At 43.8% G+C, this 17331-nt stretch overlaps 1 protein-coding gene across 1 annotated transcript in view; it reads right to left on the bottom strand.

Annotated features, from left to right (window-relative positions):
• Window positions 1-13514, bottom strand: part of PKHD1 (PKHD1 ciliary IPT domain containing fibrocystin/polyductin) — a 440651-nt gene extending 427137 nt beyond the window's left edge. The window contains exons 1-5 of the mRNA XM_032410150.1: window positions 13463-13514; window positions 11184-11261; window positions 10425-10569; window positions 7698-7806; window positions 3328-3385 (exon numbers count right to left, since the gene is read on the bottom strand). Coding sequence (XP_032266041.1) covers window positions 3328-3385; window positions 7698-7806; window positions 10425-10569; window positions 11184-11261; window positions 13463-13514 — 442 coding nt within the window. The remainder of the gene's footprint in view (window positions 1-3327; window positions 3386-7697; window positions 7807-10424; window positions 10570-11183; window positions 11262-13462) is intronic.
• Between the last annotated feature and the right edge of the window lie 3817 nt (window positions 13515-17331).

Genomic DNA, 17331 nt, shown 5'->3' with positions numbered 1-17331 from the left:
AAGATTTTTTAAAAATTTAATAGACTTAGCTCCAACTATAAATTATAAACTATTTCTTTTTGGTTTCATCTATTTAATATGGCCAAACTGGTCATGAGTCAGAATATCAATGCTTTTTCACAAACTGTACAACAGAAAAGGAGCCCCAAGTATGATCCAGTGATCAATACTACACATTGGAAAGGCTAAAATAACCAGTTATTGCAATCACAGGCTTAATCATCTATGTATGGAACACAGAAGTAATAACAGGTCTTCCTCACAGTCCCATGAGGCTTTCAGGAGGAAGGGGCCGGTTTCCACACGCTGCCTCGTTCTATCCTCTTGGCTGTGTGTAGACCATCCACCTAACGTGGGATTTAAGGACCACGTGCCTTGGGGTGCTCCGCATTTCATGAGACTTTCCTCTGGACACTTGCTAATATGGACAACCCAGGAGGTGCCTATCCCAAGACCTGGATGGGTATTCGGGATATTAAACTTTTTTCCATATCTCAAAGTACAAAAGATAAATGTCAAGGATGACCCACATGGATGGGAACTAAGAAAGGAGGGGACGAGATGAAATAGAACAGAGTTATGGCTTAAAAGATGGGCAATGGCACATCCCATTCATTGAACCAATATGTTTGTGTTCACAGATAGGGCAAATTGGGGATCTGCAGACAGTCGGTGTCTGCCTTGCCCCCTGACAAACGGATGACTTCTACTGCTGAGCTCCTCTATGTGACTCACAGGGATTTCCACTGGGTGGCAAGCATTTCCTTAATACTCCCCTCTTTTGGTTCAAGTTCAAGAGGAAGTGCGGGCATCAGCCATCCCCTCTCAGCAACTCTCGGTCCTGCCCCTACCCGCTCTGCTCACAAGAGGTGAGAAAGGAATCTGATGCAACTCTTTCTCAAAAAGAGTTTGGGGGCCCCTCCCAGATGCCACATGAGCTGCTTTGTTCCATAGTTTAAAACACCTAAACTCCCCTCTGCGGAACTACACCAGGCAAAGTTTTAAGCAAACGCACCACAGTGAGGTGATGTAGTTAAAGTTCACCAGACATCCCCACGACCTGGAAATGTGTGCCTGCCAAATAATTAGAGAATTTAACCATCCGTGCTGTAACCTTGTAGCATCACAAACAACATTAAGAGATGAGAGAGGTTTTGGCTAATAAGTAAAACCTCAAAGATGGAAAAGAAAAGAGCGCCTATGGGGCTCGTGAGGTCACTGAATGCAGAGGATTTGGGATCTCTTCACGGCCACATTCAAAGTCACGAAAGAACATTACCAAGAAGTCGTTCCCTTCACACTATGCTTGTGTAGTATTAATCCGAGATGCTTTCAGATGCGGTCATTGGAGGACTGGCAGTGAAACCCTGGGAACCTTCCAGGAAATATGAGAGCCACTGTACAGTGAATGGGTAGAAAGGGAGGGAACCTAATGCCTTAGACAAAGGTCACAGACACGAAGAAAGCCTCGAGTCCGCAGTTCTCCACTCCTATTAACAACTGGCAAAATAATTTCCCTTCATTTTAATAGAGCTAACTTATTGATTTCCTGGCTTTGGTGGGCATGATTTCAAGCTCTGATGGGCATAATTTTAAAAATTGGTAACAAGTTATAGAAATTGGGAATTCTGAGTTTTTGTCTTGTTCCTAAACAAAGAGGCTGAGAAATGGCTGAGCCTGCCCACGGCGCCAGGCAATTCTGTGTCACAGTGGAGGGCTGTTAACCACAGACAGAAATTCAACTACTAATGGAACGTCATCGCTCCTGTCCCCACCACCTCCCCCATCTCCCTGGCTGCCACCCTGGGCAGGCTTCCCAAATGAAATGAGAGTAATTGTCTGGAAAGTGATTTCAAAGATGCCGCCGCGTGATCCTGCCTGGAGGGACCACTCCACTCCAACCAGGCCAGCCACCAGTCATTCCCCCAGAAGGTGGAGGAGACAGGGTGCAGCACTCATACTTGGTGGGAGAAACGGGCCTGACAGATCTGGGTGAGCCAACATCCCATTTCACACCTCTGATGGCAGGCTCCTTCCTCATCCCTCACCCTGTGGACTTCTGCCATCGAAACAAGAGCTTTCTAACACCAAAACAGCAGGGACCCAAATGTCTGCATGTGATTCTCACACCACATCTCTTTTTAATAAAATATGATCATGCCTTGATTATTCAGACAAATGGAAAGAAACAGATCTCTGAATAACCTGCATTAATAAAATCATGCCAGATTCATATTCTTCAGGATATCTTTAAATACATGCATACATAATCTGTGTCTATACACACACGCATACACACACACAAGTACAAACACTTTTCAGCAACTCAGATACTCATTTCGACATTCTTTAGTCGTCAAGCCATTCAAAACTCTATCAGTTTATGCATTTAGACACAACTACATATAAACATTTAGCAACTTGTATTCCCATAATTACACCATCTGGAAACCCTAAACAAAGGAAAAATCTGAAATAGACAGAGGAATTTGGAATTTGCCAAGAATCAGACAGCGAATTATATATAATCCTAGCTGTGCTTACTACTTAGTTGTAAGGCAGGCTTAGCAATTCTTGAATCTATTTCTTAGCTGCAATCCTTTCTTTTATGTATATCTCTCTCTTCTTTCTCTCTCTTCTTCTCTTCTAGCCCCTGGCCTTTGCATGTGTGTGTCCTCTAACTCATAAACAAGCCCCCAGGGTAAGTATCAGGGTTGCTGGCCTTCCATATAGTATGCAACACCACCACTCAACACAGAACAAAACGTTGGATATACCAGCCCACTCTGGATTCTGCCTGTCTGGGTTCAAATCCCAGCTGCACACTCACTAGTTGACTCTAAGCAAGCTGCTTAACCTTTTAGTATCTCATTTCCTCATCTGCAAATGAGAATAATAGTCCCTATGTCATCAGGTTCTTGTGAGGATCTAACAAGATAATACACGCCAAAAGCTTAGAACAGAGCCTGGCTCACAGAAAGGTTCCATAAAGGTTTGCTATGAGATGTGGATGATTATAAAGTTAGGAGCAATGATGATTTCTAGTTCCTCCATTCTCTGGCAGTACCTGGTTTGATTTTGCTGGCCTCTTTCTCTTTTCTTGTTTGGATTCTTTTGTTATCAGTGAAGTAACAGAGCAAAAGTGCCCAGAGGTGAAACCAAACCCGGTTAAAATTAAACCAAAAGTTGACACTTATTTTTAAAACAGCATCAGAGAAGAAGCTCAATGCTCCTATTTATAGAGAGCACCCACCTGGATAGAAGAGTTTGCAATAGCTTTGGCAAAGGGATCCATAATTATTCCTGTTTTAATAGGAGATTCCTTACCTGGAGCTCCACTTGGTGGTGTAACTTGGTAAACAATGGGTGTCTGCCCCCTGGAAAACTGTTCAGGAAAGGTCATCACAAGGGAGCATTTCATTAGCATATCACGACCACAAACAAGAAGCAAAAGTCATTCTTCATTGAATATTAGTCTAAGGTGGTAAATGGTTACATTTCCTCAAATCAACTAACATCTATTTCTTTTTATCCCCATAATCTATCTGTGAAGCAGAGGTGACGGATATTACTATAGTTCTTCCATTTGAGAGGTAAAGGGAATTTTATCAAGGTCCCAGAGCTCTCTGCCCTGCACCATATTGTCCAAACTTTGGCAAGTTTCTTTCTACCTGTCCACCTGCCATACCCAGGAACACATTTTACCAGAAAGAAAGGTAGGTAGGCCAGGCTTGAGAATTCCATTATGTAACTTGGTATCTTGGAATCTTGAAGGATTTTTTAATTTTTCTAGACAATAATTCACTTACTTAAATTGAAAGGATTGCAACTTAACTTATTATCACCCAACACGTAAACAGGAATTAGCAAGCTAAAAAAATTGGAAGTTGGGTAGACACACAAGTGAGGTGTTTGTTGGGAAAGTGGACGGTGCCTATTGGGAGAAAAATGATGCAAATGATTCAAGGAACGGGAAGGAAACTTATTCTTTGAGAAGGAGGAAGCAGCACTGATGGGAGAGGGGAAAGCCTGGTCATGGCGCTCCAAATCATCTTTCTATGCCCCCTCCCCACAAAGCCCATTCTCTGTTAATTATAAGCTCCAAAGAGGCAGGGATGATGCCGGACTCAGTCACGGTCATATCCTTGTGACTAGCCTGGGATAGAGAACACATTCAAATCTTTGTGAATGAATAGAGTGGCCCCCTGTGAGATCATTGATGTGGTGCTTGTAAGTAAAAGAGAGAAAAAGACAACTCCAGGAATTCCATCTCACCTATAGGCATCTGGGTTAACCCAAGATTAGTGCACTTCACGGCCAGGGCCAGTGTGAAAAGAGAAGCAGAAGGATGGACTGACCGGGCCAAAGTTTGACCCATGAGCTAATGACACTCAGGAAGAGACCTGGTCTCCCCCTCCGGCCGCCCTCACCCCCAACCCCCTCTAGATGCCCAGACTGCCTTCATTCCCCATAAACTACACTGCTTCCCACTTGCAAATCCAATGACAGCAGATCGTTTAGCTTGGTCTGCTTCCAGCATTCCAGGAGTCCACCTTCCCAGGGAGAATATCACCAAAGAATAACTCCATTGTTCATCCACAGCCTGAAGCAGAGGGGAGAGCCAACAACATTTCAACAAAGCTGGCGGTGGCCTGGCAAGTGTGGGTTTTAGGCATTGATCCACATGGCTGTACAACCTGCCATCAAGGCCAGTTTCCTCCTTTCTAAGGGAGAGGTTTAGAGAACAGGTCACAGGAAGTATGTACAGTCAGGAGGTCAAGGTGAGACTGTAGTGACCTCACTGACTGGGAGCAGCTCTGATCTCACCAAAAGATAAGGATTAATGCAATTCCACACACACCTGCCAAACTTGCACTCCCTACCCTGGCCTCCCAGCTTCCTCCCGCACCCAGGCCTTCACCTCCCACTGGGGCGCCTTTCATACCACTGTCATTTCCATTGGAAGTATATCCTAGGAGCCTCAGGAGGCAGAGCAGCCTTACTACTCCCTCTCATAGACGTTAGAAACTGAGGCAAAAGAACAATCAAGTCCAAACCAAATAAGGAAACATGGCTCTGGATTTCCAGCTTGCAGCGTCAGCTCTAGCGCTCAGTCTGTGAGCCGTCCACCCCAAGCGTGGGGGCAGTAGAGTGACTCCTTGATCACTCCTTCCCGTTCCTTGGCATGCTGGGGCGGCTCAGAGTTCAACCTCGGAAAGAGTCTTCCCTGTGATTCCCTCTGAGCTGACACGACATGAAAATGGTACATTTCTAAGGAAAACAGGCCCCGCTCACCCAGCAAGCTAGAGACAGGACAAAGTGAAAAATTAATGAGCTTCCAAATCAAGCTTCCCGCCTGCGGATCCCTGAGCGCCAGCGAGGTCAGGGGCGGCAAGAAGGGGGAGGGGAAAAGCGGCGGATTAGGAGAGTGAAGCCACAGCCCCCAGCTGCTTGATAAACCTTCTGTGAGTTGTTCAAACTTGTCAGCGCCCGCAGCCGGCTCTTTGAAGTGGACTGCGAGATGGAATTAATTTTTAATACTCACGGTTCCCCCAGTCCCAGTCCCAAAACAAAGAGACACACCGTGTTTTATTTCGCTTGGAATGCCTCTCATTAACTGCGTCCCCTGGTGATTATTCATCAACTCGCCAAGCTAGGCCGAAGCACTCAAGGACTTGTTTTCTTTAATGTGCAATTTTAGGAAGTGCTTCTCCTCTCTCCCCTTGCTCTCCTTTCCAATCTTTAATAAGTAGGAACACTACTATCTGGGGTGAAAGGAACATCAAAACCAAAAACAGCACGCTGATCAGGGAGGGTGCTTGGCCATCCGTCTTCTGTTACATTCACAGAGACAGTGGAGAGGTGGGGGTGCGGGGCTTAATAAGAAAGAATGATCTTTTTTTTTTCTTTCTACTGCATATGTACAGAAGCAAAATTCCGAAAACAAGACTCTCTGGGAGTGAGAAACAAGTTGTTAAATGTGAACTGACAGCAAATTCCAAATTTGTCAATGAATTGCCTGTATAAAATGTAGATCGTAACAGGGATGAATTTAGGGGATGAAGTCTTGTTCTAAAGGAGCATTAATTAATGACAAAGACTTTTATGAACAACTCTTCAGCGGAGGCACCCTGTGGGAAGGACAACCATGACAAAGAGCTCTGTCAAAACTCAGCCTTTTATGAAAAGTCTAGGGCCTACCCTTTCAGAGATTAGTGGAAAACTAACCCGAAATGGACAATAGGCTGAACCAAACACAGAATTAAGACCAAGTATACATATTGCTTCTCCAACATAAGTTAGGCATTAACTCATAAACTCTCTGCTTCCGTTTAGCTCTGCACTTGGAGAATGCCACCAGCAAATGCCCTTTCAATCTAGGATTAGAAAGAGAAGCAGAAATCACACGAAGCAGAGGGCAAGGTAGAACCTGGGTCTCTGAGTCCCTTCCCCCTACTAAGACTTAGGAGAATTGCAGCTGTGAAATGAAACACTGACCAATGATAATCTTTGCAGCTCCTCATGGGCTTAAGTTTAGATGAAGATTTAGAATCCAATGCTGGGGGACTCCTGGGTGGCTCAGTCAGTTAAGCGTTTGCCTTTGGCTCAGGTCATGATCCCAGGGTCCTGGGATCAAGTCCCGTATTGAGCTCCTTGCTCAGCAGGGAGTCTGCGTCTCCCCCTCCCTCAGCAGCTCCCCCTGCTTGTGCTCTCTCTCTCTCTCTCTGTGACATATAAATAAATAAAATTTTTAAAAAATAGAATCCAATGCAGGTTCAAGTCTTAGTTCTTTTAGACTCCACATGTAAGTGAAATCATACAGTATTGGTCTTTCTCTGACTTATTTCCCTTAGCACAAGACCCTCTCATTCCATCCATGTTGTCACAAATGATAAGATTTATTCTTTTTTATAGCTGAGTAACATTCCATTGTGTATATATAACCCCTCTTCTTTGTCCATTCATCCACTGATGGACACTTGGACTGCTGCCATATTGTGGCTATTATAAATAATAAACATAGGGGAGCATATATCTTGACAAATTGGTGTTTTAGTTTTCATCACATAAATATCCAGAAGTGAAATTGCTGGATCATGTTTCTATTTTCAATTTTTTTGAGGAACCTCCTTACTGTTTTCCATAGTGGCTGCACCAATTTACATTCCCTCCAGGAAAGGGAATATAGTTAATAACATTGTAATAACTCTGTGTGATGACAGATGGCAACCTAGACTTATTCATGGGGATCACTTTGTAATGTATAAAAATATCAAATCACTATGATATACACCTGAAACTAATAGGACATCATATGTCAATAATTAAACTAATTTAAAAAAATCCTAGTTCTGCCATTTAGTACCTGGATGACATAGGCAAAATTATTGATGAGATGGGCACATTATTTCATCTCCCTGAGCCTCAAGTCACTCATCTGTAAAACCAGGATAATAAATAGTTGCCCCTTAAAATTGTTGTGAACATCAAATTAATGTATATAAAGCACAGAGCCTGACATACAAGGGCTCCATACTTAACTTTCATTGGTATCGTCTCAGACACCTCACAACTACCACCCACCCTTCTTCTTACCCTGGCAAAGCAGACTCCGGCTGACTTATAACTTGCTTCTTGATAGCACAAGCCTATCCTCAGATGAGGCAAAGACACATTCCTCCATCCTTAGAACCCACCTTGAACGTACAGTTGTTTCGTGGTCCAGGACTCGGGCTGCCCACCACCTGTCCCCCAGAGTGCACTTCCAGGTAATACAGACCCTCGTGTGCTTCAGACAGCAGAGATCTGAGGGCAGAAAGTGGAAATCCTTGTGAACCAAAAACTGTGAACTACCAAAGCCAGAAGCCCCACATGACCACTCCAAATTTCCTCTGGCACCTGTGAAACAGAGCTAACCAAGGATTCCTAGGTTTCACTTTACACCGTCTAGATCCACTCACCCACTAGACTTTAAAGATTGGATCCTTCAGCAACATGTTATAATTGTTTTACTGAAAGTCCTTAAAATTAAAAAAAAAAAAAATTCTGTCTTGTTCCTCAGAATTGTAGGTTCATAGGACTTCAAGACGTGGAAGGGACATTGATAGATAATCTAATCCTAGTTTCCACTAAAAAAAAAAAATTTTTTGATGGTTCCTGTAATGCCTGGGTGCCTCAGTCGGTTAAGCATCTGCCTTCAGCCCAGATCATGATCCCAGGGTCCTGGGATCGAGTCCCGCATCGGGCTCCTTACTCAGTGGGGAGCCTGCTTCTCCCTCTGCCTGCCGCTCCCCCTGCTTGTGCTCTCTCTCTCTTTCTCTCTCTCTCTCTCTGACGAATGAATAAATAAAAAATCTTTTAAAAAATTTTTTGACAGTTCCAAATAGATTAAGAAACTTATGTCTGCAAACACCACAGGTCAAGAGCAAAGTAGGGCTTGAATCCTAGGCTCTCTCTGATAAAAGGCATTGATTTCACATGTTGCCAAAAAAATTCTTGACTTCATAATATTCAGGCAGTCCATAAACACTTCATATATCCATCAGGAGAGTCCTGGACCCCCTCTCCTCTTTTCACAAATATCACAGTGATTTCTTCCCCTCTTTGATGCTGCCATTCCTGTTCATTTTTGTAAGAGAGGGAATATGATGAATAAGGAGCTAGAATTAAGAAGTGCCTCCCCTCCAAGAGTTTCTCACCAAACTTTTCAGCATGACTTTAAGTATTTAAATCTGCACCATCCAGTGTGTAACCATTAGCCATATGTGGTTACTGGGCACTTGAAATGTGGCTAGTCACAAATACAATATGCTATAAGTGTAAAATCTCAGTGGACTTTGAAGACTTGGTGTGCAAAAAATATATAAAGCATATCATTAATAATCTATATATTGATTACATATGAAATAATATTCTGGATATGTTGAGTTAAATAAAAATTATTAAAATAATTTCACTTGTTTCATTTGACTTTTTAATGTAGCTACTAGAAAATTTTAAATTACATTTGTGGCTCACCTAAGGTTTGGATTAGACAGTGCTGATCTAGATGCTACAATGTCAATCCTGGTGAAAGCAGGTATGTCTTTAGGATAATGAATATGACAGTATTTAATTGATGATAAAATGTGCATTTTTTCACATTTGGGGGTTAATTGAACTTGATATTCATCTTCCAGCCAATGAGTACCTGTAAGAGGATAGTGTTTCTTTTCCTCTAAAAAAGATTATATAAAATCAGTGGTGCATCTGAAAATCATTAGCATGTTGGGATTGAGGAGATAGAACATATAAAACTTCAGAGTTTTGATCTATTTCATGGCAAGTTCTTGCAGGAACTCTATGCCCATACCTACCATAAAATGTAAGGAAGACGTACAACCCAGTTTTAAAACAATTAGCAGCAGGGCTGTAAGAAAGTTCAGTTCAAGAGACGTCTATGGGGCAACATCTACTCACAAGGCATTGTGCTAAGTACCATAAGGACTACAAGGGTGGTATTAACACACCCCTTGTCCTCAAGGCACTTCATTCTAGGATGAATCTGCAAGGGAACAACTGACCTAAGTGTCATGAGAAACACAGGGCTGAGAAAACAGGGCCACTGCGGCTACACGTGCCATGCCTGTGTGTAAATTACAAAAGGTGCTCCTTCCTCAAAGCTGTGACCACCACCACCTGGATGTCAGCCCCTATCTGCCTCCCTTTCAAAGAAGGGCAAGATTACACTCAGCTGTACGTTCAGGGAAGAGGTGACATTTGCAGGTTAGATTTCAGTAGGCAGAGACGGAAAAAAGGGAGACTTCCTGAAGGAGAGAACAGAAAACAAAAGGAAATGACAATGTTGTTGTTGTTGTTGTTTCTCTTAAGCAATGATCCACTTTCACGGGGCATCTCAAAGACATGAGTAGGGAAAGAACGAACTCGTAGAAACTTCGTAAGACAACAAAAACTTGAGTAAAACAGCAAATGACCTGGAATCCTGTACAAATCACACCAAAAAGGAAATACGCTGAGGACTAAAGCAAATTTCCTAATGGGTTTGGGGTTTAGGCACAATCATTCCAATTGTGCCTATTTCAGAAGATGAGTTCTTTAGATGGCTAACGGCACCATTTATTGAAATCTTAATAGCGATAGAGCTCCTTGCAAACAACAATAAGAAAACACAGCTGGAAACACAATCCAACCCCTCCTTATAAATGTCTCAAGTTTCTCAAAATTCTTCCCTGTATTTTCATCCTCCCTTAAGCCCCAGAGCCCTGATAGGGAACTTTTCAGAAGCGTATTCACACAGAACATTTTTAAAGCTATAGCTGATAACTGCAGTCATAGAGGGAGTTGCTCTAATTTGCCACCCCAAAACTACCGAGATAAGCAAAGCACTCGCCCTGTCTGATCTTCTCCTTCCCAGACAGGTGTACCTGGTCCTGCACATGACCGCCGGCAAATCCAAGAAGACGGGAGAGACGTCACAAGGGATGCTCGGCAGGACAGGCGCAGCCGCATTCACCAGGTAGATCTCCAGCTGAGAGCCATTGGTGGGATAAAGGAGCTCCGACTCCCAACCTAAACACAAGGGAGAGGGGAATCTCGGGCTGAGCAGAGTTGTTGTAATCCACACAGGAGAATATAAAAACACAGCCACATAGGGGCAAGGTGATAAGCTGAGCTTGCCTGAGGATTAAATGACTACTCTTCATTTCCAAACGCATTTATGACTGCGGTGTAAATGGATGGTCTCATTTATGAGTTTATAAGAAGAATTTTCCTCTCTTCAGGTCCATCCACTGAAATCCAGGACTTTCTCAGCCCTAAGCTAAACCGTGGTTTAGAAGTTCCCACATATAGAATCATGTGCAAGGAAGATAACTAAGATTCTGGGCAACACAATGCTAAGGACTATCTACACGCTACCATATCGTGTCATTTAGGGTTTCTAGGGTCCCATCCCACAGCTTGGGATAAGAAAGCAGACGTGGGCATATGAGGGTGTCGTGTGCCCTACTTCTGTGACACCAAGTGAGCATCTGGAAGCACAGAGGTCAGTGTCAGTGGGTCCAACAGCCCTCAGGCCCTCTTTTACACCTGTCCTTAGCCAAGGGAGAGCCAAAGACTCATATTATTTAGGATTCTTAACACCAATAAATAAGAAACTGACATTTGGTAAGACCCAAACCTACCATCAAAAATGACCGTGATCCACGTTCCCCCTGCAAGACTACCTTCTTCAGGTTCAACATGGAAACTCAGGGACGGCACTGTCAGTAAGTAAGAAAAACACTGGGTTTGAAGCTCAGATTCAATACATCTGCTTCCCTAATGTTATAAAAACAAAAGATAGCATTCCTCAGAATCACCAGAAGGGCTGGACAAAGCACAGATTGCTGGGCTCCAGCCCTGGAGTTTCTGACTCAGTAGGTGCAGGGTAAGGCCCAGGAATTTACAGTTCTGACCTGGTGCTGCTCGTGCTGCCGGTTTGGGGATCACACCTTCAAAACTTTCATTTTAAGGACAGTTCTGGCTCATCCTCTTATTTTGGACATCCAAAAACCCACAGTTCACCAGAACAATCCTGAATTTCTACTTCCTTTGGGAAGGACTTCAAGGACACATTTGGTTCCTAATTAAACAGAATATCTCTTCTCTCTTTCCCACCCTTTAATTAGGTAGTCATAATTTTGTTGTAAAGTCACCCCTTATTACTTGTAATTCCACTTCCCCAGAGGAGAGGAGAAACTTCTAGAAGCTGTCCCTATTTCAATCATCCTGCTCAGTATACCATCTTCTGATTTCCTCCTTTGAATATATGATCAGAATGACTCCCCAGATGGATACAAAATTCTGTAGATTTTTTTGCCTTGCCTGCTGAGAGAGAGGCTGAAGCATGGATCACTGCTGGAATTTCCTTGAAAAAAAAAAACAATATAGACTACACATGCTAGGCTAGATTGGGTTCTCCCATCGATACCATTGGCTGAGCATAATAATCAAATCCTTATCTTTGAAGACACCTCTCGACATGCCTTAGCCGAGGCAAAGCCAATTCAAGGAGCCATCAAAAATCGGTCAGCTCCTCAGTGAGATCATAGATAGGGAAAGTGTTATCTACAGAACACTTTTCATTTCCTGTGTCAGAAAAGATAAAGGATAATCCAGGCCATGCTAACTCTGGTTAACCCAGACCTTCCATGTACATTTACAAAGGGGGCATAATGCACAACCAAGCGTGGTGGGCAATCATTCACATCAACACAATTATTCACGGCAGGCCCAGCCAGACCAGCCCATGCTTACCCTTCAAAAGAGTACTAGATACTTCTACCTAAAGAAGGGCCAAAACTAATGCCATCAAAAGATACCAAGGAGGGGCGCCTGGGTGGCTCAGTCGTTAAGCGTCTGCCTTCGGCTGAGGTCATGATCCCCGGGTCCTGGGATCGGGCCCCGCATCAGGCTCCCTGCTCAGCAGGAAGCCTGCTTCTCCCTCTCCCACTCCCCCTGCTTGTGTTCCCTCTCTCGCTGTCTCTCTCTCTCTCTGTCAAATAAATAAATAAAATCTTTAAAAAAAAAAAAGATACCGAGGATAATCAAATTCACAAAGAAAATTAGAGACGTGATTTGAGAAACGAAGAGTTTGATACAAGCAGTCATTAACCTCTAAGACGAGATAAGCTATTCCCTTCGGGAAGACAAAGCAGTAAAATCTAAAAAGAATTACATCATATGGCTCAAAAAGGAACTATAAAAAGAAGGTTATAAGTTATTATTAGAAGCTCAAGACTATTAACAGCAACCTCCATTGGCCATTAAAAAAGTATATATTCGGGGGGTGGGAGGGATGGGGTGGCTGGGTGATAGACATTGGGGAGGGTATGTGCTATGGTGAGTGCTGTGAATTGTGCAAGACTGTTGAATCACAGATCTGTACCTCTGAAACAAATAATACATTATATGTTAAAAAAAAAAAAGAAGAAGAAGAAGAAGATAGCAGGAGGGGAAGAATGAAGGGGGGGAAATCGGAGGGGGAGACGAACCATGAGAGACTATGGACTCGGAGAAACAAACTGAGGGTTCTAGAGGGGAGGAGGATGGGGGGATGGGTTAGCCTGGTGATGGGTATTAAAGAGGGCACATTCTGCATGGAGCACTGGGTGTTATACGCAAACAATGAATCATGGAACACTACATCTAAAACTAATGATGTAACGTATGGTGATTAACATAACAATAAAAAATAAATAAATAAATAAAATTTAAAATTTTTTAAAAAGTATATATTCATAACTAATACATAGCCTCAACTACTAAACAGGAAAAAGTAATCTCTAAGCAGTGAAAATTTAAACCCAGAGCACATACTTCAAGACTTTCCCCCAAATAATATTTTAAGTATCGATAAACTAGTTCTCAAGGTAACTTGTTGTGTTCTATCTATAATCCCTTCAGAACACATCCTACTCACCTGCCAGAAGTAGTATTTCCATCCTCATCAGAGAGATCAGCCAGACAGTCATCCTGTCCACTTAAATCAATCCTCTCAAAATTTTCAATTTTGCGGGAGCAGTGTAGTTTTCGTGCTATATAAAAAAAAAAATGAAAAATTACCATCATTTTTGCTCACATACTATTACTTGACTGTGCCAAAACTTGGAAAATTAAGGAAGTGATACCAACACGGCCCTAGAGTCTTCAAAGGGACCCACCATCCTCCCAAGCTCAAGAGAAAAGGATAATCTAAGAATCTTGTGTAAAATCATCACTATCCGACCCCTTCCCCCTCTCCCACCAACTTATTTTATGCATGTTTAAGCTGGGTAAATAAGAACAGCCTCTTTCATTAACTCATTATTGAACAAAAGCTTAATTTAAAAAATAATAAATTCTAGATCTCAAGATACTAGTTAATAGTGGTTGTAGGGTGGGGGGTAGGGGGAGGTTGTTTTGTTTTGTTTTGTTTATAGAAGAGTCTCAGTCCTCCAGGAAACCAATCAACACAAAAGAGTAAAAAGTTTAACAAAGCAAATGTTAAGTATGGTACAGTGTTAAAAAAAAAAATGGTACTAATGGGAATTTGGGGGTAAACTGTCATGTCCTCACAGCAGAGGAGAAAGGGAGGAAAGAAACAGGAAGAAAAAGCTGGACCCTCCAAACTGTACCCCAGGATGCCAGGGTCTCTCTACCCCATTCCTGTGGAATGCTGGCCCAGTCCACCAGGCCTAGCTTCCCTAAACCCTGCCTTTATTGTGCCATTGTTCTGCTTAATGCTTTTAATTCAATGCAAAACCGCCATCATTCATAAAATGATAAGAATACCTCTCAGTGGGGCTCCTAGGTGGCTCTGCCCGTTAAGCAGCCCACTCCTGATTTCGGCCTAGGTCACATCTCAGGGTGGTGGGATTGAGGCCCCCATCGGGCAATGCGCTCAGCAGGGAGTCCACTTGAGATTCTCTCTCTCCCTCTGCTCTTCCCCCGGTTTGCACTTGCTTCTCTTTCTCTCTCTCTCTCTAAAATAAGTAAATAAAATATGTTTCTAAAAAAAGAAGAATACTTCTCAGGATCTTTATCAGCATTAACTGAGGTGATATATACAAAGAAATTAACACAGGGCCTGGCACATCCCCAGGCATGTTAGTTTTTCTTTCAAAGGCTCTCTATTTCCAATGCAAAGCCCTGTCTCTGATTTCTCCGTTGGCCACGATCTGGGACCCTACCTTTCCAAGTTTCCCTGCATGGCTTTCCAAAGCGAACCCTGCACTGCACCAGATGGTTCTCCCCATCACCTCGCAGACAACCCTTTGTCAGGTCAGCCCCTTCCTTGGCTCCTGGGGCTGCCTTCTGTACTCCCCAAAGTCTCTCATGGCCTAATGAAATCCTGGCCTTACTTCCCTTCCTGGCACTACTCAGGAGCTACCTCCTCCACAGAATCTGTCCCCTGTGTTCGTCTGCTGCCCCCCTACCCGGAGGGTAAGGAGAGACGGAGGAAAGAGGCAGACAGACCTCTCCGGACTGGAAGGCGGCAGGTTCAACAAGCAAGGAAACGTACATACAGGCTCATCTTGGGCACCCTCAGGACGAGTAGATCTCCGCACCTGCCTGCCTGAATCTTCAACGCTTATATAGAGGCCTCAGTGGGGTTCAAACCATACCAGGCAGGTAGTCTCAGCACCACATTGTTCTCTCAAGGCCGCGTCCTTGAAAACGGTCGCCACTGTGGGAAAGGAGGGCGGGGTGTACATTTCAAGGACGGGGGAGGAGTGAGGAGCCTCTGATTGCCCGACTGCCCGGGTCAGCTTTCTGGTCAACTGGAGGTCACGTCCTCTCCATGACCCCTCCTCCCAACATGCCACCCCTCCTAACCAGTGTTTACAATCTCACGTGCCCCCTCTTCTGCAATGTGCCCTGAACAGTCAGCAAGGGCTTCCGCCAGCATCGAGGTGGCTCATTTGGCGGCTATCCGGCTGCACTTAGAGGCAGATTCCACAGCAACACCATAGCACGTGCAAGAGAAAACACAGACTAAGATCATGATCCCCAAAATAAGTAACAATTTTTTCCATCAAGAGCCCCATGACCCAAACCATTCATTTACTAAGTCCCCTAGCATCGTGGTCGAATGGCTCAGGGCATTCACTTGTGTCTTTGTGATTTAATTAGCAGACTCTCACAGGTATGAACAAACAACACTCAGGAGAATGGCATAGGTACCTCTTCCTGAGGCAACAATAATGTCCAAAGCCATCCTATTTTGGAGGATAGTTTTTCTCATTAGAGACATTTCGGTGTTCAGTAAGGACAGACTTTGCCGGCTATCATTTAAGTCTTGCTGTGTGAATGTAGTGAGGGTTTCTATGTGTTTTATGATGTCCTCCAGGCCAATGGAGGGACAAAGACGGTGGCCAAATTATAGTACCAGTGGAAAACAGAACATGCTCACCTGGCCTTGAGGAGAGGGAAGTTGGCAGCTTTAGGAACTTGACCGGGTTGTGCATACCGTACATGTTGGCTGGGGAGGTAGATGAGAGGAGATGAATGCCAGACCAGGACCTTCACCTTCTCCCTCTTTCAATGGTGCATGTTCCATTCCAAGCATAGTGTGTTTGGACAAGTCCAGCTTGCCACAGAACAACTGGATCCCAGAGGAGACTGAGTAGTTCCCATTTACCAGGGATGCGAAGTAATTCACCCTTTCCAGTAGGACATCTCATTGTAACTGCTGTAGATAATGCCTTTCCCAGGTATGATGGGGTTTGGTGTTCTCAGCAGCATCGCACCTTGAGCCACATGAGAAATGGGGCAATGGCTGTTTTCCATGACTTCCATATCTTTGCCATTTGGGGTGTCTCAGTAGGGGTCCCCAGTCTGGTATATGGGGCAAAGGGTCCTACTGATTTTTCATTCAAATGTATTAAAGCCTGGGATAGTATTTTAGCCCAGCCAGCCAAATGACTTTGCTTATTAGTAATTTAATCTGCTGCTTTAATATTACATTTTTCCTTTCTACCAATCCTGCTGCTTATAGGTTATAAGGGAGAAGGACCCTCCACTCGATGTCATGTTCTTTTGCCCAGTCTTGTATATCACGACCTTTGAAATGTGACCTCCTATCACATGACTGTCTATTCAATAAGGGTATCTGTACATGGTACTTAGCTTCTCTAATTCCCTAATGGTAGCAACCTGGTTGTGCTGTGAAGGGGATAGCTTGGGTTAAGCCAGATACAGTGCCCATATAAAACAAGGCATATTTAGAACCCACACTCAGAGGGAAGGGACCATTAAAATCAATCCCTGACTAGTTGGAAACTCCAATTGATGGTCCCAGACTCCTTTAGTAGTTGCCTTGGATATTATTTAGAACAAACAGGACATGCTGTTACTGCATTAACCAAGTCACTGTATTTCAGGGGCAATATGGAACCTTGGCAACATGCCGTCTTATGTGAGTGCTATGGTGACCTCTCTTCATATGTACCCGATCTGCTTTATCTACTGACGGATCAGTGGCGAGTGCATGTCCTGGGCTAGGGCATCAGCTTCCTGATTGCCATGGGGGTCAGTGCCTTACTGTCTGTGATGTGGAAGACAGTGAGGACTCTTTCAGGCTCTGGCAGATGGACCCAAATGTCTTTCTGCATATCCCGACCCCTCAAGGGCTTATTCATGATCATCCATCCCTTGGCTTCCCATTATATAAGCCATGGGGGTTCCTCTCTTTGTAAAGTCCAACTGTCAGTGCAAAGGGTTAACAGGCAGGATGCCTAAGTGATCACCAGCCAAACCAGTGAGCTCAGCCCAAGGGCCGTTGAGGTTCCTTCGGGCTTGCATCCAGAT

The sequence above is a fragment of the Phoca vitulina genome, unplaced genomic scaffold (genome assembly GCF_004348235.1).
Source record: "Phoca vitulina isolate PV1807 unplaced genomic scaffold, GSC_HSeal_1.0 scaffold11, whole genome shotgun sequence".
NCBI classification, from domain to species: domain Eukaryota; kingdom Metazoa; phylum Chordata; class Mammalia; order Carnivora; family Phocidae; genus Phoca; species Phoca vitulina.
Note: the sequence above shows the minus strand (reverse complement) of the source record. Positions and strands in the feature narration are given on the sequence as shown.